The sequence below is a fragment of the Microtus oregoni genome, unplaced genomic scaffold, assembly GCF_018167655.1.
Source record: "Microtus oregoni isolate MIOR12 unplaced genomic scaffold, Mior012 000132F_ref0000261, whole genome shotgun sequence".
NCBI classification, from domain to species: Eukaryota; Metazoa; Chordata; class Mammalia; order Rodentia; family Cricetidae; genus Microtus; species Microtus oregoni.
This window is the reverse complement of record NW_024544775.1, coordinates 305367-325593: the sequence shown is the minus strand read 5'-3', so window position 1 is coordinate 325593 and position 20227 is coordinate 305367. Positions and strand designations below refer to the sequence as shown.

Sequence of the window (20227 nt, the reverse complement as noted above, 5' to 3'; positions counted from 1 at the left end):
TCAGCATCTTCTTCAGTATCAAGGGGCACAGAGGCTCTTCCATACTCATTTCCCTGTTAGAAATGGGGTGCTCCCCATTTGTCAATGGTCCACATCTTTAGCCTTTGTATCATGAGCTTTTAGATGACAGAGATGTAGTTTACTCATTTTATTTTTATCATCAGGGATGTTACTATTATGTCAGACAAATGTATTTGATGAGTTCATGAATTAGAGACACTATAGAAAGGCATGCATGCTCTCGTTGTAAGCTATCCAGTAGAGTTTTCAAGGCCTAAGCTTGAGCTCCTTATCTGGTCCAGTTGTTGAGAATCTTAGGCATTGCCTGGTTGCTATGCCAGGAGACAACCAGCCTAAAACAAAATAAAGGCCAAATACATAGTCAGTCCCAGAGCCAAGATCAACAAATACAGAAGGTCATCTTTAAATAGGGCCAAGTTAAAATGTGTAATGTGTTGCAAAAATAAACAGAGAGGTCTGAAAGAGTGGTCAGAAAAATTTCCAAGTCAATGAATGACCGGCTATGTTCTGGTTGTTGGAATGGACTCTGTAGGCTTGGAGGAAGCTTCGGATATTTAAATCCACAAAAAAAAAAAAAAAAAAAAAAAAAAACAGATGGGCTGTATCCACCTTCATGGGCTGGTTTATGGTTATGATTTTATTAGTCATAGCTCTGGATATTATCACTGGTAATTGAGCACTCTTCCAAAGCGACTCCTTTAAAAGGACTGATTATAGCTGAAGGAAGACAACATGACTGTTAAATAACCCTGGAGATAAAAATAGGGGTGCTGTTGCCGCTGGCCCTCACATGGGGGCCTTAAGAGAACCAGTGTTTAGAAGTTTTGTATATAGAAGGGAGAGAGAGCCTGTGGACCACAGAACCTGACATCACTATTCTCTGGACCTCATGCTCCCTGACAGTGCCTCCCCCTTGGCTCTGCCCAAGCAGAAGTCAGGAGAGCTCCTGGTTCAAGACGTAGGCTGGATACCAGACAGACTGGAAGCTAACAGTGGATCCAGAGGGACAAATGGGGACTAATGAGTGATTGTGCCACTCGGCTTTGACTGTTTCTGTCAACCTGACACCACCTAGAATTGCCTAGGGAGAATCTTGAAGGCGTAAGTCACAAACAATGCCACACCAATTCGGGGTTATGATTATTAGGGTGGTATTTATTTAAAGGGGAAAAAACTTACAGATCACTGTCCCAGGCAACAGCCCTCTACGCAACCAGGAAAGGAGTCTAGTCGCAGGCGGAGCAGGAAGTGAAGAGAGAGAGAAGAGGGAAGTGGCCGCTTTTTTAAAGGGAGAGAAACCATGCCCCAGTGGGCTGGTACCTCTATATGGTCCTGGCTGTCCTAGAACTCAGGCTGGCTTGAAACTCAGAGATCTGCCTGCCTTTGCCTCCTGAGTGCTGCGATTAAAGGTGTGCGCCACCACCACCAGTCTGGGAAGAGAATCTTAATGAGGAATTATCTAGATCAGTTTGACCTAGGGGCACATCTTTGAGGGATTGTTTTGATTGGCACAGCCTATGGTGGTGGTACCACTTTCTAGGCAGGGGGTTCTGAAGCATATAGAGAGGAGAGCTAGCCGAGAGCCAGTAAGGGTCCGTGCATTTACTCCTTTCTGCTCTTGGCTGGGTTTGTGTGGCTATGATGATTCAATTTCCTGTTTGGCCTTTCCTGCGCTAATGGAATTATGAACCGGATGTATGCTTATTCCCCCTCAAAGTTGCATTTTGTTGGGCTATTTAATCACAGCAATAGAAATGAACCTAGAATAGTTCATTCCTGTTAGAGAAGTTATGGCTGGGAGAGGCCAATGGAATGCGGCAGGAGATTCTTTTATCAAGTGCTCACCAAGTATTTCTGCAGTCCCCTTTCGTGCCATCTGGTGGACAGGTGCTTAGGATGTAGAAGTGAAAGAAAAAAGCCAAAACCACCACTACCACCACCACCACCACCAAAAATAGCAGCAGGGTAAGAGTCCTTGCCACAGACCTTCTGTTCTATTTGGGAAAGACAGCCAATAGCCAGTCAGTATAAAAACACATTAGAAAGTTTTGTGACATGAGAGAAAGAAAAAGAGCAAGCAAGACGCTCGGGACCCTCTGAGTAGAGCGATGGCTGTCAGCAATCAGTGCGGTGGTCAGAGTGGCACTGAGTTAACATCTGAGCCCACGCGAAGGAAGTAGACTGGGCGAGGAGCCATGCAGAGAAGAGATTCTGAGACAGCAGAAAGGCAGTGCACAGGCCCTTAGGGAAACATTCCTGGCGTGGCTAGGGGAGCCAGAGAGCAATAGAGAGTTAGAGAAGTGAGCAAAGAAGGTTCTGGAAAGAATGAGGCCGGAGACATAAATGGCATGCAGATAGATGGCCTCGCAGGCTGCTCTGGAGCTCTGTGCTTTATTCTGAATAAATAATACCTCTCCAGGGCTTTGAGCGAGCAGGATCCTTTCCGCTTCCATGTTTTATGTGGTTCTCTTTGGCTGCCATGTTCAAGGTGCACCGTAGGGACAGAAGCAGACAAGGGCCCTCCTGTGCCCAGGTAATGATGGTGCAGGACAGAGGGGGGAGTGAGGAATGGCTTGGCTCTTAAACAGGTTGTGGGGTCAGGATGTCTTGATAGGCTTCATAGGGAGAGGGTAAGTATGGAACAGAGTTTTGCATTCCCTAGGTTTGTCCTGCCCATCTCTAAGGAGGGAGCTGCTCTCAGGCAGGCCAGGGCAGGCTGAAAGAGAAGCTAAGCTTGGAGGAGAATTGCTAACCTGAAGTGGGGCCTGGGCCTTAGGGGCAGTGAGGAGAAGTGAGGAAAAAGAGAAGGAGGAGGAGGAAGGAGAAAGAAAACAGGAGGGAGAGAAGATGGAAAGCATTTCTCGCTAGAAAGCCCGCATCTTTGGTAATCGGGAGACCTCTAGTGGACAAGTGTATTATTAACTCGTAAGGCTATTTCTCTTTTTTTTTTATTGAGAAAAAAAAAATTTCCGCCTCCTCCCAGCCTCCCACTCCTCCCCTCCTCCCCCCACTCCTCTCCCCGTCCCTCTCAAGTCTGAAGAGCAGTCAGGGTTCCCTGCCCTGTGGAAAGTTCAAAGTCCTCCCCCCTCCATCCTGGTCTAGGAAGGTGAACATCCAAACTGGCTAGGCTCCCACAAAGCCAGAACATGAAGTAGGATCAAAACCCAGTGCCATTGTCCTTGGCTTCTCAGCAGCCCTCATTGTCCGCCATATTCAGAGAGTCCGGTTTTATCCCCTGCTTTTTCAGTCACACCAAGGCTATTTCTCTTTTAACTTAAAAGTAGTTTTCAAAGTAGGATACCATCTGGGCAGTTATTCACTTACTGTGTTCCATACTTAGCTGAAGACTAGATAGATGAGAAGCCTCAGACTTGCTGACTTCCCTCTGTGTCTGAAGCTAGGTAAAGTTGACCTTGTGTGTGAACTCACTGACAGACTTTACTGGAGCCCATTAAAGGGAAACTGCTCCACGTGGGAAAAGTATGTTTACTAGCCTTTAATTTTCTTTTGGAAGAAAGATACTGTCTTAGTTAGGGTTTCTGTTGCTCTGTAGAGACATGATCAGCAACATAACTCTTATAAAGCAGCACATTTAATTGAGGTGGCAGCTTACAGTTTCAGAGGATCAGGCCATTACCATCACGGTGGGTAGTGGAGGTGCTGGCAGACATGGTGCTGGAGCTGATAGTGCAGGCAACAGGAAGTAGACTGAGTGCCACACTGAGGGAATCTTGAGCAAAGGAGACTTCAAAGCCTGCCCCATAGTGACACACTTCCTTTAACAAGGCTACACCTTCTTCAACAAAACCTCCTAATAGTGCCAGTCCATTTTCCTTCAAACCACCACAGATCCTAAATATAAATGATATAGATACTTGTATGCCTCTGGTGGGTAAGAAGCAAAGATTATTGAATGATAGTTTTTTGTTATCTATATACCTTGAGGGATACGGTGTGCAGGATGCCATGGGAACGGGAGGTAAGAGGCTTTGAATTAGGAAGGAACCATGTAATCTGAAATGGGCACTGGTAAGGTTGGTAAGAGAGAGTGGAGGCAGGTGGTTGTTGCAAGAAACGCTAGTGGTTTGTCACACAGGCTACCATACTTAACACCTTTGCTTGTCAAAACAAGTGGGATGTCTCTAGTGGCTCTTAGATCCATTTTCCCCCAGCTCACTCTTCGGTTAGGTTCCACTGTGAAAGCTAAAATTCTGCAGGGTTTGTGTCTATGTCATGTAGTAATATGAGCAGCGGGGCTGCGTCCCTGGCACCCCAGCCGCCTGGCTAGCTTATGCCCCGAAATAACAACACACAAACTGTATTCATTTAAACACTGCTTGGCCCTTTAGCTCTAGCCCTTACAGGCTAATTCTCACATCCTGATCAACCCATCTCTAATAATCTGTGAGCACCGGTCTTACCGGGAAAGGTTCAGCATAGTCCATCCTGGGTGGGAGCTTCATGGCGTATGTCTGCCTGGGAGCCGGGCATGGCGTCTCTCAGGCGTCTGCTCCTGAAAGGAGAGCTGTGGAGTCTGAGCTCACTTCCTCTTCCTCCCAGCGTTCTGTTCTGTTTACTCCTCCCACCTATCTTCTAATCAATGAGAGCCAAGCAGTTTCTTTTTATTTAACCAATGACCTTCCTCCATCAATGTCAGGGTAACACGTCTTCGGGATGCACCACCTCCCCAGTGCTCTAGATTTACCCTCTCTTCTATATTCCTGTGGTCTCCACCTTAGTTCAGATGCTCGCCATTGTTTGGACTATGTCAAGCCCTTCTTGAGTTCATTGTCTAGCCTGTTATCTGTCGGCTGAAGCATCTCCTGTCCTTCAGGGTGAAGTCCTTCAAGGCAGATCGCGATCAGGTCCCCCTCCCACTTCTGCCTCCTGTGCACAGCCCATTTGCTCTGAGCTCTGAGGAGGATGCCTCAAGATCTCCATCTTAGTGTATTTTCCAGCTCTGTTGTCCTTTTGCTTTCATCTACTTTTCGCCTTCTGTATGACCTTTTCCCTTCACCTAGACTCTCTCTTCCCTCTTCCTCTGTCAACAGGCGGATCCTTAATCTTCTGTGTTCTCATCACATATTACACAGACACCACTTAGCACATCTTGCTGTGCTAGTTACAGACTCACGCTTATTTCCTCTAACCTCTTAGAACTACACAGGGCCCAGGGCCAGGCCTTCTCAAGGCTGTAACCCCAGAAGGTGATATTCTGTTTCCGGGGTAGAGTAAGCATTGGCGGTATGGGATTGTTGGATGAATGAATTCTGCAGACAACATAAGATGTGTGTGGGAGGAGCCATCAGAACATGCAAGTGATTGGCAGGGAGGAAACAAAAGCTCATGTATATAAGAGGATTTCAGGGCCTTTTTATTGAAGTTTTATCTTTTAAAAAACTATAGATACCTAATATTAGAGTGGTGTAGGACACTAACCATACACAGATATATAGATAGGATTTTACAAGCTGCACAGCCATGAAGCCAACACCCCCGCAAAGACATGGGACAGGGTCAGGTCTCCTGAAAGATCCCTTCACAATGCCTCTAGTTACTACTCTTTTCTCCCGGCCCTGATCTACATTATGGGCACTTTGGATCTCATTAATCAGTCCCGTCAAAGTCTTAAAGTGCTTGTGAAAGGAGTAATCCAACATGTACACTCCTGTGTATAGCTTCTTTCATTCAACATTCAGTCTGAGATTTGTCCATGGTGGCTAGTGGTTGTCCAGCATGCAGTCTCATTGCTGTATTTTATTGTCTGGATAAACTATAACTTATCTATTCTGTGAATGGGCATTTGAGAGGCTTTCATTTTTTGTCATAATGGGCAATGCTATTGATGAGTATATTATATATGTCTTTTAGTGAGCATTAAATATAAGTTCTTGTTTGGTGAAGACCCAAGAGTGAATTGCTGACTCAGCAGCTGGATTTTTTTCAATGTTAATAGAGTATGGTAATGGCTTTGTTATTTTTTTTTTCCCTCCTTAAAGCGATTAGTATACATTCATCTTAGCACACAAAAAAAATTCTGGTGTTTTTTGTCCTTGCCTACTGACTTGGTTTTTTCTTTTAATATGATCATTCCTTTGTGTTTATTGTGTTCTCTCGTTATGATCTTTACTACTAAAAATATTTTGTCCTTAAAAGTAGTTTTATAAACCAGGTGGTGGTGGTGGCACACGTCTTTAATCCCAGTACTTGGGAGGCAGAGGCAGGTGGATCTCTGTGAGTTCAAGCCCAGCCTGGTCTACAGAACAAGTTCTAGGTCAGCCAGGGCTACACAGAGAAACCCTGTCTCAAAAACAGCAACAACATAACAACAATAATAGTTTTATAAAGCCAAGCCTGTATCCTATCACTTGGAAAGCTGAGGCAGGAGGATGTTGAGTTCCAAGCCAACTTAGATTACATAGTGAGACTGTTCCAGACAGATAAACCAACCTACAAACAAAGTTCATTGTTTCTCTCTAGTTGGGTAAAGAGCTTCCAAAATCTTTGAGCAGGGAGAGATAAGCCGATGGAAAAGGGACAAGCTTTCATTCAGTAGTTAACCTATGAATTGTGCTTAAAAATGCAGGTGCATTTTTCTATGAAAATATGATAAAAACAAAGAAGAAATGCATGCACCTGGAGGTTTTTAATCTAGAAAAGGTCAATAGTGCGTGCATCATTTCTAAGAATAAACTGAGTCCTCATTTTAAATTATTAAACCAATATATATATGTATGTATTGTAACTAATGAAGGATTCAATTTGCTGCCTGCAGTCCTTTCGTTTGAGGGGATTAAGGACATTCAAGTGTACAAATATTGTTAAGGAAAATGTCTGTTATACAGGAAAAAATGCTCTTAGTATTATGTATAACTTGGGTTCCTAGTTCAATGAATGTGCTCATCTTTGTCTTAATACAGGAATGGACCCTTCTGTTTGAACATAGAGAGCCTCTGTACTGGAGTGTTTGGGAATGCTCCAAAGCATAGGGCAGGAGCCAGGCCATCACGCTTAGCATCTATCACAAGATCACCTTGCAGTAGTAAAGAGAACAAAAATGTGTGGACTGGAACTGTAGGCTGAACAGGGGCTGGAGCTTCATTAGCTATGTCCCTTAGTCTCTGAGAGCTTGGGGGATTTGAGATAGATCTCCCTGTGTAGCCCTGGCTGACCTGAACCTCACTACATAGACCAGGCTGGCCTCAAAGCCCAGAGCTCCCCCAGCCTCTGCCTTCCGAGTGCTGGGATTCATGCCAGCCTTTTAAGCTTTCCTATCTCCGCCTGTAAAACAAGAAAAGACAAGCCACCTTCTGAGTTCTTGGAGTGGTGAGGGCTAGAAGGAAAATGTGAACAGAATTCTTTAGAAGAGATTGTTTTCCCTCCAAATTATTGAAGTTTCACATCTTTGAAAAACAAAACAAAAACAAACAAAAAGTGTGCTAACAGTATTCTGTAGGTGGGCTCATGATTACCAACTCCCTTTCTGTTTAGGGTTGACAACTTTGGCCTGGGCCTTTTACTTCGATCCAAGCAGATAAAACGCATGATCTCGTCATACGTGGGAGAAAATGCAGAATTTGAGCGACAGTACTTATCGGGAGAATTAGAAGTGGAGCTGACCCCTCAGGTGAGGAAATGCATCTGCTTTTGTTTCATAGGGCCAGTCAGTGCCAGTTAGTGTCAGTTTATAGAAAAGTTCCTTTCTTCCTTCTTAAAGCTTTGTTGTTGTTCCAGACAGAGAGATGCTATTTCATCAAACCAAGCGACCTTGTCTTTGGGTCGCTCCTGTTGATTCTAGATGACTGCTTCTTGTGACTATGGAAGATTAGGTATCGCTAAATAGAAAATATCCATGCTGCTGGCTAAAATTTTTATTTATTTATTTATTTATTTTTTGAGACAGGGTTTCTCTGTGTGTAAAATTTTTAATATGATACTACAGTGTACGTTGTGTCAGAAGCAAACAAAAGGACTTACAAAAATGGGATTGTCTTAAAAGCCAGTTTTAATGAATCTCAGTGTTGGAGATTTCTGAGCGGTCAAATCTTGCTGACTCAAGTCAGGAGAGTAAAGTCTGTTGGAAGGTGAAACTCTTTCATCAGGAAGTGCTCGGGTTCAGAGCCTGAGGATTTAGGGGACTGATAAATGTACAGCCATTTGTACAGTTTGTGCAGCAAGTCTGTACCTGGTTTCCACTTCTCCTAATTCATCCAAGGCAGCTCTCGAAGCCCTTTGGGCAAAGCAAGGCTCTACATGCCCAGGGTGCCGGTGCTCCACTTTGACACACTCTACCTTCGCTCTGCAACTGAGTGCCCCATTCTGCCCCAAGGTAATGCTGCTTCAGAACTTTGCCAAGTTGATAAGGATGGAATGCGGCCAAATTTTAGAAAAGAAAATGATCGGGTACGTGCTAGTCTAGAGAAGGCATGCATCAGGGACTGTTCTCTGTGACGGCGGCTCCACAGCGTCTCGGTCCCACCCAGTTACCCACAGCACAGCACAGGCATCTCTGCCTGTTCAAGGGCTGCGCTGGGTTTGAGATGACTCAGCTTTCATTTCAAGTTTTGTGAATGAATAAATATATACATTTCTAGTTTCCTTGGGTTTCTATAAAAATCAACAAGCTCAAAATCCCTCCATAGATCGAGTAGCTCACACCACAGAAACTCATTTCTCATAGTTAAAACAGCTGGAAAGTCCAAGATCAGGAGACAGCCAGTCCAGTTTCCTAGGGAGTCTTTTCCTGCCTTCTGGTGGCTGATGTCTTGCTTTGTCCTCTGGGGCACTGGGATGAGCAAAGTGAGCTCCCGGGTGTCTTTTCTTATAACAACAATGATCTGACTAGAGCAGGGCCTACATTTATGGGTTTTGCTTGGCTTTGAATTTTTATTGCTTAGATAGCTTCTTAAGTAAAAAAAAAATTATGAAAGTAAATTTATGAAATTTAAAGTAAATATGGGCCGGGCGGTGGTGGCGAACGCCTTTAATCCCAGCACTCAGGAGGCAGAGACCAGCGGATCTCTGTGAGTTCCAGGCCAGCCTGATCTACAAGAGCTAGTCCCAGGACAGGCTCTAAAGCTACAGAGAAATCCTATCTCCAAAAGCCAAAAAAAAAAAATTTCCTTTTTTTTGAGACAGGGTCCTGTTGTGTTGGCATAGTACTTGGTATATAACTCACGTTGAGCTCAAAACTCATGGCCTTCTTCTTGCCTTAGCCTCCCAGATGTTAAAATTACAAATATTTTTCACCCTGTCTGGCATACCTATTGCTCTTAATGATAAAATTATTTAGTTTACACTTACACATATTACATGGTAAAACAAAATTTAACATTTAAAAATATACGAATAGCTACATTTATGTAATTAAGTTCTAAATTTGATTTCAAAACATTAAAGTAGACGTTTGTAGAATACGATGTCAAGAGACCAGTGGGGGTGGAGTCTAGAAACTGGCAGCATGACAAAGGAACAGTTATATTTGAATGGGGGTCAAGAATTGAATGATTATTGTCTTTAATTGATGCTTCAGCTTGGAGATTTCCAAGCACATACATTGATACACACTTTGGAGGTGGTGAGCCTCTCAAAGATGGGAATTACATCTAACAGTGTCTGTATTCCGAGTCCCAACTGCACTTTGTGGACTTTTCACAGATATTGGTTGCTTATTTGTAGGGTACACTTGCAGAGAGGATCCGTGCCGGCGGAGCCGGAGTCCCTGCCTTCTACACCAGCACAGGATATGGGACCCTGGTACAAGAAGGAGGATCACCCATAAAATACAACAAAGATGGCAGTGTTGCCATTGCCAGCAAGCCACGAGAGGTAAGATACTCCTCACCCACGTGACTCTAAGAGAGCACTTTCCTCGTGAGATTCTGTGTGGACTCCTTTGATGGTTCCCTTGGTGAGATAAACAGTCATTTATTTTCAAAAAGGTGAGACTTGTAGCTAAATCTGGGTATCTGTTCATACTTAAAAATCACAGAGGGAAATTAGAATACATTAGAATCAAAGAAGCCATAATCACTATACATTCTACTGTAATTAGGGTTAGTTAACTGATTTTCTGAAAGGTTTTAACAAAAGGACAAAAATACCACTTACCAGGGTAGAGGCATATGGATTAGAAAAGTTAGTAAAGAGTACGAAGACGTGAGTGAAAATAATAAAACAGAAAATATAGGATACTATTGGGGGGGAGTTCCAGTCAATACTGCGATGGAAATTAAAGATTTCCATTTGCTTAAAATACCCCGACCCCAAAAGGTAGGAGTAAGATAAAAAAAAACAAAAACAAAAACAAAAACAAAAAAAAAAACAACGGCGTTAACGTGATACAAAGAAATGAACATACCATTTGAAGGCCACGGGCTACGCACGTAGTTAAACATTCTGTTGCTAGAACAAAACAAGTCATACACACGCCCTAGACCAAAACATTCTGTAGGCAAACCACTCCCTCGTTGGAATCCAATGTTAACTCCTTAAGGGAACTGAAGCCTTGGTTGGATCCTTAGACTTTTGTTTGTGGTAGAAACCTATCTACTTCTCCATTCCTGAAATACAAGGCCTGGGTATTAGCCACATCTGTTGACAATAACCTTGCGAGAGCAGAACTCTGACCTAAATCTAGGTGGAACCCTTGAGGTGGAAACAGACCTTCTTTTAGGAATAGAAGTTCCAACTTTCTGACCTTCAGACAAGGGGAAACAGGCTCACGTTGTTTGGTCCTCAACAGTGCATGAATCTAGTACCTTTGTAATTTTCTGTAAAATTCAGTCTGTCTCTGATCTCTCTGTCTCTCCCCCCATCCCTGCCTTCCCAGTCTCTATCCTCTGGCTCTGGTTTGTCTATTGTCTGTTCACATAGCCTAGAGTTCCCTCAGTATTATAAGAAGTTAATAGTGAATTTGAGTATGAGTGTGATATGTTTTAAGTTATATCTTACAAGTCTGACCGTGGTCGGTAAGTTTTATGGTTTTGTAGGGGCCCACGTTAGAGAGTGGGTGGCCATGCATTGATCCTGGTGGGAACAGGCATTGGCTGAGATGAGGTGGTAAAGTGGAGTTTGTGCAAACTGGTTAGAATCAGGCCAGATGTTGGTGATGGAGCCACAGCATATAACATAGAGGACAGGAACCAAGATTGCTCTTATTGAGATGGGGAAGGCACGGGGCAAGCAGAGAGCTGTGTCTGTTGGGGAAGAGATGTCCTTAAGAAGTTCAGGAGTCTCAAGAGGAAGTGCTTGGTGACTCTGGTAGGAAATTCAGGACAGTAGGCATGATATGTGGGCATCCAAACCCTTAGGACTAGACACACAGTCCTGGGCCACTTTGCAAGCAGAGGGTCCTCTTTAACAGTTAATAGACAGGCAGAAGAAGCACCACAGTGGAAAGTGAGAAGGGAGGCCCAGAGGAACCCTGGGGGAACCTGGTGATTTGAAAGATAAAAGAGGGAGCAGTTGGGCCAAAGGAAGGCTAAGGGCTAGAGTTAAACAATAGTGTGCAGAAATGGAGAGCACTAGCGAAATCTAATGGGAATGAATTCCAGAAGATCCTAAAGACGAAGCAGAGGCCACCGTCACCATTTGCAGTGAGCACAGGAGTAATCTTGGTAACGCTTGTTGCTTCCCTCTTTGAGGTTTTAAGACAGGTGACACTAGAAAATACTTGCATTTTCTACATCTCAGCCATCATCCTTGGTGGGTTTTCTGTTTGCTTTCTTTTGGGAAAGCTTTGTTGGGGATTTTTTGATGCTATCTGTAGGCCAGGCTTCTCTTGATCTTCCCGCAGTCCTCTTGCCTCTGCCTCTAGTGCTGGGATTACAGGACTGTGCCACTACTTGCCTCGTCATTGATGTTCACGGTGATGAGTTTTGAGAGACTCAAGCCTTTAAAATAACTTTCTATGTTATTGCGCAACTAATCTTATATAATTTCATGGTCCTAGCTCATGTCTTCTAGTAAGAAACAGGGCTATCTTTGGAGAAGCTTTCCTTTAAGAAACGATCTGTTTGAGACTCTGTAAAAGTAAGGTTGGAACGTTGCTCAATGACAGAGCACATGGTAATGTATATGAGACCTCAGGGTCAAGTCTCAGCATCTCCTCCCCGACAAAGCAAAGTAGAAAGTAACTGAACCCCACCTTTGTGTCGGAAACGCATCCAGTCCATTGTCCACTAGAGGGCGGAGTGGGAATGCAGTTAGAATTCGGCTTTCAAAGGGCTGCCGTTGTGTGGGAGGAATCCAGCCCTCAACGGGATTGTTTCAATTCTGTTTAATTCCCAGAGGCAATTCTCCAAGGGGAAAAGAAAGGAAGTGCATACTGGCAAAGGAGAGTTTTGTTTTGTGCTGTCTCCCAAAAGACCGTAAACGGTTTAAACAAATTCAAAAGCATTGTGTTGTATCAGTAATGACTGAAGATGTGCAATAAGTTAAAACCAACATTTATAAAAGCAAAGGAAGCAAGAAGTTCCTACGGGTAAAGGCAAAAACCATACAGAAATTTTGTGTGAAGAAAATCTACAAAGAGCTAGATCCAGGACAGGCTCCAAAACCACAGAGAAACCCTGTCTCGAAAAACCAAAAAAATAAAAAAAAATAAAAAAAAAAAAAGAAAATCTACAAAGATGTTAATAGAAGGAAGCCCGCATCATGCCCATGCAAATGCGAAAATGCCAGTTCTTTTCACATTAGTTTCCATTGACTATCTCAACAGTAATTCTAGATCACAGATTAATGAGAAGCAATAGAGAAGCCATTTCGTGTAATGTACACATTTTTATTTGGGGAGAGGGATAGAAGGAAAGAGGGGCTGTATTCTATGTCCCCAATGTCACCAAGACACACAGTCAAATGGATATTGACACACTTTACCGCTTGGACTTGTAGGGGTTTTAGTTCCTCAGACATACTAAACTTGCACTTGTTGTGGGACCTGTGCACAGCGTTCTCTTCCTGAAGCCTCCCTGGGCTGTTCTGAGAAAGCCTTATGCTACAGAAGTAGTCTCTTGAGGTCCCTCCCCCTGAGAAAGCCTCCCTCGCTAGGCTCCTAGTGTGTGCCTCTTCAGAGCACAGCACGGAGCCTGGTTGTGTGAGTCCCACCCAAATGTCTGACCACGAGTCCTGTTTCCCGCAGGTGAGGGAGTTTAATGGGCAGCACTTCATTCTGGAGGAAGCAATCACGGGAGACTTTGCTTTGGTGAAGGCCTGGAAAGCGGACCGGGCAGGAAACGTGATTTTCAGGTACTGTGGTAGCTAAAAAACAAAACAAAACACCTCACCTCCTGTCTTGGGTAAAAAGGTAGTTATACCTCAAGTGGAGTGCCTGCCTAGTGCCCTGTGGTGCATCCTCAGCATTTAAACAAAGCTAATGGAATGGGTGTCAAGAGCTCCGTGCTTTCTAAGTTAGGATGCCACAAATGAATGCCGCAGCGAGCTGCTTTCTGACCGTTTTTTCAATGGCTTAGAGTCATTCATGCGCACCCGTGTGTGCACTTGGGTCTGGAAATGCATGTCGTCCCAGTGGCCCTGCTGAAGTGCTGTGTTTGTACTTGTCTGTTCCTGTTGGCCTATGGCTCGCTAAGTAATTAGATCCAGGGCCGGGATGGAACTGAGTTGAGAGAGTGCTTGCCTCAAGCCTCTGGCATTACATTCCCAGCACGTGGAGGGCGGAGGAAGGCACAACACAAGTTCAAAGTCATTCTCACTCCATAGGGAGTTTGAGGCTAGCTTGGGATCTATGAGACCCCATTAAAATGAAATGGATTAGTGGATGGGGGTGTGGAGAGAATGGGGGTGGGGTGGGAACCTGGATTGGTATTTTTAAAAAATCGAATAAATTAAAAAAAGAAATGGATTTATGTCCTCTTGTACACAGGTACCTATAATTGTTTTTTCTATCTATATTTTCATTGCCAAGAGTAGTTATTTTCTTGGCAAACATGACAGCAGCCAACATATATTTTTTGTTTTAATATTGCTATTTTTATACAGTGTCTTGAAAATGTCAAAATTGCTCTGATATTTTGGGGGAAACGGCTAATAATAGTTTAGGTGAGTTCCTTTCCTGTGGGGCCAATGTCTCCCGAGAAAGCCTTCTAAGCATTCCATCTGAATAGCCAATTATCTTCACAAATGCTGAACTCTTCTTGTTTGCATTATCTGGGTAGCCACAGGCCTCTGTGCTTTTCCTGTCTTTCGATGAACCTCTGCATATTAAGCTCTAAGTCATGATAAGTATTTAATGCCTTGGATTTGTAGGTTAGATAGTTGTGTTTTGGAAGTTGGGCCACTTTGGCTATATATGAGAGGTGAGCGACATGGTCTGTTCGGTTATAGAAATCATTTTCTTCCTCATCATTTTGTTATTTGCAGCTTTAATGAAGGATTCTTTTAAAAAGTGGTTTCTTTTATAAAGAGGCCAAATGTGGTTTGGCCTCAATCACAGTCAAATCCTCCGCAGCACTTGCGTTTTTAAAAATTTATTTCTGAAGGAATTAACGTGATATTAACGTTCTGATTTCCTGAGTTGTAGGCTTTTAACATGCAACTAAATTTGGAAATCCTAGGCAAACTAACATGCTGCCTGCGTTCTCTGACCATCGGTGTGATGTTTGTAAAGCTCTGATGCCCTGTAAATAAAACAAATGAAGTATTATAGCAATTATCAGTTACTTCAAGTATTTGTAGAATTTCTTCCGGTGCTCTGATGCCTGCCTGTGGTTTCTGAAGACTTTACTTGGGCCTCTAAGCTCCGACCGTGTGTAGGTGCTAATGGTTACTGAATGGCGGCCCAATGAAAGCTCTCAGCCCAGTGGTCAAGCAGTGTAGACTCTCAGAATACAGATATCACTTGTAGTCACTAGGATAGCTGGTCTATACATCACACCATTGTTCTCCCGAGTGATTGTTAGGTGGACTCACAGTGCCTGTGAGTGTTCATATACTGTCAGCTAGTGGAAACTTCTCCTTATTTAGTAGGAAAAGACTGTACCCTCTCCTGTGAAGCATTTGGTCTGTCATCCCTTTCTCTTTGCCTTTGCGGTACTGGAGTGGAGCCCCAGGGCCTGGTGCACACCGAGGAAGTGCTTCATCCCCACGCTGCATCCCTAACTCTTTCTACTTTTTAAAAAGTTTCTCAGTGGAATATTTAACTATGGTGGCCAAGTTTAATCTCGGGTAAAAGATTAGGAGATTTTAATTTCGGATATCTGCGAATACCCATTTTATTTTTCTATGTAAAAGCTATTGATTGAACATGAAAAATGGTCTTTCCTTCCACCTACTCTCAAAGCCATATAAATGGGATGAAATGGCCACGAGAGCTTTTAAGTTTCAAGGTGGTTGTAAGTCACGCGCTCTCAGGTGTACAGATTCTTGGCATCAACTCTTTTAGTCTGCATTTTCAAGTTGAAAGAGAGGAGTCTGTCTTTGATCTTTCTCCCTCCTCTCTCCTCCTTGTCTGATATAGGAAGAGCGCAAGGAACTTCAATTTGCCCATGTGCAAAGCTGCCGGAACCACAGTGGTAGAGGTAAGAAAAGAGGCTTGTGAGTTCATGCTGTGAATTTTTCATTTCATCTTGTTTTATTTTTGGCGTTAGTTTTCAGGGGGACAAACAAGGAGAGTTATTTTGTTTTGTCTTAGATAGGGAGAGATTCTCTTTATATAATTTAGATATGTTGGCAGCTTTCTGGTCAGCTGTGCTCACTGGAATGATGTGTTGTCTTTGGAAATACACTTGGCTTATAAAAGTCATTTGGTCTTTGAACAAAATAAGATGAAAATCTAAGATGCATTGATAGACTGTCATGTCATACTGCTGAGTGACAAGAAATTGTCTGAGAAATACATTGAGAAATAATTTTTGGTGCATTACAAATATCATGGAAATATTTATAACAAGGTAGGTACAATATCACTTAGTTATATGATCTTATGGGACCTCCATGTTCCACATGTAGTCAGTCATATGTGGTGCACGACTGTGCATGGCATTCCGGTAAAGTAGGAAGTCACACCACTTGGATTGATTGGCTTACTGAGTTTGATGATCGGAATTCTTTCACACGGAGTGCTGTACAAATAGCTACTGTAATAGGTTCACTCAGAGCAGTTGAATCTAGGCATTGACTGACATCATTAGGCATCGTAGCATTTGAAAGAGGCTTGGACCATTGCAGAGACTTGTAGACTTAATGATTTGGGATAGAAATAGTTGCTTGTACTACCTGCCTGTCATTCGGGGTATACATATGTGAATTTCAAAGGAGACTTCAAAATGATTCTCAGCGTGGCTTTGAGATTCATCTTGAACCAACTCTTAATAGGAGTTTGGCATAGTCTTCCTTAGGGAGGACTTTGTGGGAACCTAATTTGGGACATGGAAATGTGAATATATGTTCCTAACTTTTCACCTGATGGTCATGTTGAGTGACATCTCTTATGTGACATTTGGAATCCACAGTTGGCTAAGGTGTTACTTCACAGTGACACTCCAGGAACACTTTCTCAGAGAAAGTGAAGCACAGTGTTTCCCCAAGTGACGGGGGATGTGTCATTTTCCATCCAGTTTTATTTTTCGGTGGTTTTGCTATATTGTGTGCATTCAAAAAATGGATCATGCAGCCCTGTGTGTGTATCTTATTTCTTATTTATTGAATAATTTTAATGACAAGACTGACACACATCTGTAGTATCAGTGAAGTTAGATTTTTTCGTACCGTGACAAAACACCATGACCAAAGGCAACTTGAGGATTACAGAGGGTTTATTTCATCTCATAGCTTGTAGCCTATCACCCAGGGAAGCCAGGACAGGAACTTGAGGCAGAAACTTAGAGGTGGGAACTGAAGCACAAGCCATGTTTACTGGCTTGCTCTCCCCATGGTTTTTTCATCTTGCTTTTTTATACATCTCAGGATCATTTGTCCAAGATGGGCCCTCAATCAATCATTAATGATGTTAAATACTCCACAGCTTTGCCCAAGATTCCCTCTTTAAGTCCTGGAGTTAAGAACATTGACTGCTCTTCCAGAGAACTAGGGTTCGATTCTCAGGAGCCACATGATGGCACACAATGGTCTGTAACTCTACTTCTAGGTTATCTAACATCTTCTTCTAGCTTCCAGGTACTAAGAACGTATATGGTACACACACATATAGGCATAACCACCTATATGCTTGAAATAATAATAATACTTTTTTAAAACGACTCTTTTTTCCTAGATATGGGTTTATGTCTAGGTTTGTGTCAAGTTGAAAGAAACCAGCCAGCACAAAGACCTACAGCAAATAGCTTAATGTTGGGTTTCCCTCGCTTCTACAAGAAACTGGCATTATCTTGGGTAGAATTCTCTTTTAATTATTATCCTAGTATAATCTGGTTCTTTTCAGCAACATGTATTTCTTATAGGAGCAAAAATGAACTTTTTGGTGTCCAAGAGACAATGTAGATAGCAAGAGAGGGTCCCTTTGGCTTTAAGGAGAAAGTTATTGAACTACTATAGCAGTTCAGTATTGAACAGGTTGTTTCCAGGTTCTGGCTATGACAAACAATGCTGCTATGAACATAGTTGAGCACATGTCCTTGTGGCACGATTGAGCATTCTTTGAATATATACCCAAAAGTGGTATTCCTGGGTCTTTTTTTTTAAATTTATTTATTTATTAAAGATTTCTGTCTCTCCCCCCCCACCGCCTCCCATTTCCCTTCCCTTCCCCCAATTAAGTCCCCCCCCCCTCAGCCCGAAGAGCAATCAGGGTTTCCTGCCCTGTGGGAAGTCCAAGGAACCCCCACCTCCATCCAGGTCTAGTAAGTTGAGCATCCAAACTGCCTAGGCTCCCACAAAGCCAGTACGTGCAGTAGGATCAAAAACCCATTGCCATTGTTCTTGAGTTCTCAGTAGTCCTCATTGTCCGCTATGTTCAGAGAGTCCGGTTTTATCCCATGCTTTTTCAGACCCAGGCCAGCTGGCCTTGGTGAGTTCCCAATAGAACATCCCCATTGTCTCAGTGTGTGGGTGCACCCCTTGCGGTCCTGAGTTCCTTGCTCGTGCTCTCTCTCCTGCTCCTGATTTGGACCTTGAGATTTATTGAGGAAGGTTGTTTCCAAATTTTCTGAGAAATTGCCATACTGATATTCAAAGGGGCTGTACAAGCTGGCATTCCCACCAGCAAGGCAGGAGTGCTCCCTTTACCCTACAACCTCTCCAGCATAAGTTGTCATCAGTGGTTTTGATTTTGGCTATTTCTACAGGTGTAAGATGGAATCTCAGAGTTGTTTTGATTTGCATTTCTCTGATGGCTAAGGATGTTGAGTATTTCCTTAAGTGTCTTTCAGCCATTTTAGATTCCTCTGTTGAGAGGTCTCTGTTTAGGTCTGTACCCCATTTTTTTTATTGGATTATTTGTTCTTTTGATCACCAATTACTCGAGTTCTTTGTATATTTTGGAGATCAGTCCATTGTCTGATGTGGGTTTGGTGAAGATCTTTTCCCATTTAGCAGGCTGCCAGAACAAGCCATCTTTGAACACATGACCTTCCTGCCTCCATCTACCAAGTGTTTGGATTCTTTAAATTGTGCACAACACATGTTGTTCAATTATATAACAGTTCATTTACGATAAATGTTTTATACCAAGAAATAAACCAACATATGTATGAAAAAGAAGGGAAAATCAAATCGCCTTTGATATTAATTATTTCTACCATGTATAAATAACAGTGTTGCATTTGGGGATATGTTTTTGCTTTCTGTTGCATTCTTTATAAACTTATGATATATAAAAACAAAGGGGTAAACAGTGATGTGTGACTATCATCACATGTACCTTTCTGATGAGTCTTTCCCTATGAAGCTGTAGCCCCATCAGCTCTGGTTGTGTTTGCCTGCCCCTGTGAAGAAACTGGGTGATTATTTGAGAGAAACAGTAGAAGTGGGTACATATGTTGGCACACAAGCCAGAGAGAGGTTTCTCTTTTTAGCCCAGACTGTTATTTCTGGACTTTCTCTGAGTGGGCGAAGTCTTCCCTGATGATCTTCACAGGTTGATGAGTAAAACCAGCCCGGAGCGACTCCTGGGCGTTGCAATGCCTGTGTGTGATGAGGAGCAGTGGGGGCTGTCTAGTCTCCCAGGCGGGTTCTGTTGGCTCTGTCTCTGGAGGACTTTTGTCGGCCTCCCAACCCCGCATGACACCTTCTCCCCGTCTCCTGTGTGCATAGCATGCTTACCATAAATCTGGGGGAGAGCCGAGAGTGCTTCACTTCAGAGATAATGCAGCCTGCATGTGTGTGTTGTCACAAAAGGTCGTCTGACTCAGCCACGGAAGGCTGCCAGTGCTGCCTGTGACTGAAATAACCTGGCTGTTTCTGGTCTTTATTTTATTTTACTTTTCTGTTTTTGGTGTGTGTATGTGTGTCAGCGTGAGTAGCCTGTACTCTGTGTGTATATGTGTGCCTGTGTGTGTGTGTATATATGTGTGTGTGTTTGTGTGTGTCCGTGTCATTGGCTTGTGCTGTATGTGTGTGTGTTGTGTGTGTGTGTGTATATATGTGTGTGTGTTTGTGTGTGTCCGTGTCATTGGCTTGTGCTGTATGTGTGTGTGTTGTATGTGTGTTCATGCATGTATGTGTCGTTACCATCGGGCTGTGCTGAGGTTGATTTTATAAAACAAAGATTTGCACGATCCCCTTCCAACTATTTTGATTAATTTTGAGTTTTAGTTTCAATAACTTATTCATTTTCATAACTTAAACTCATTTCTATTACCTAGTATTTATATTATAATATATTGACATAACTGAATATGAAAAAACATTTGCATAACAAGATAATAGATACACACAAATACAGATAAGCCGCCTGCTTGGCATACAAAAATTGAAGATTTATGAGTTATCTATTTGAAGATAAGAGCCTACTCCTCCCCTTCAACCACTGTCATGATAACGACGTGTTTTTAGCCCCCCCTTTTAAAATCTGTTTCATAAGAAGATGTAAAAATCTGTTTTACAAAATGAAAACAAGGTTTCTTTTGTTACATCTGCAAGAGCAAAGCTTTGGAAACCGTGACTTCATGTTCTGTATCAGTGACAGGCAAAGCCATCTCTTCTTAGGAGGGTGACTTGAGGACTTGAGGCAAAGATTAGGGGTACATCTGCCATCCACCATGTGTTGTGCCTGGGTAGGGAGTACAGAAAG

The 20227-nt window shown here is 43.0% G+C and overlaps 1 protein-coding gene across 1 annotated transcript in view; it reads left to right on the top strand.

The window, feature by feature from the left end:
- The window catches only part of LOC121444552 (succinyl-CoA:3-ketoacid coenzyme A transferase 1, mitochondrial), a 118060-nt gene that overhangs the window by 15687 nt on the left and 82146 nt on the right, over positions 1 to 20227 (top strand). Inside the window, exons 4-7 of the mRNA XM_041646379.1 lie at positions 7513 to 7648; positions 9700 to 9849; positions 13163 to 13269; positions 15497 to 15557. Coding sequence (XP_041502313.1) covers positions 7513 to 7648; positions 9700 to 9849; positions 13163 to 13269; positions 15497 to 15557 — 454 coding nt within the window. The remainder of the gene's footprint in view (positions 1 to 7512; positions 7649 to 9699; positions 9850 to 13162; positions 13270 to 15496; positions 15558 to 20227) is intronic.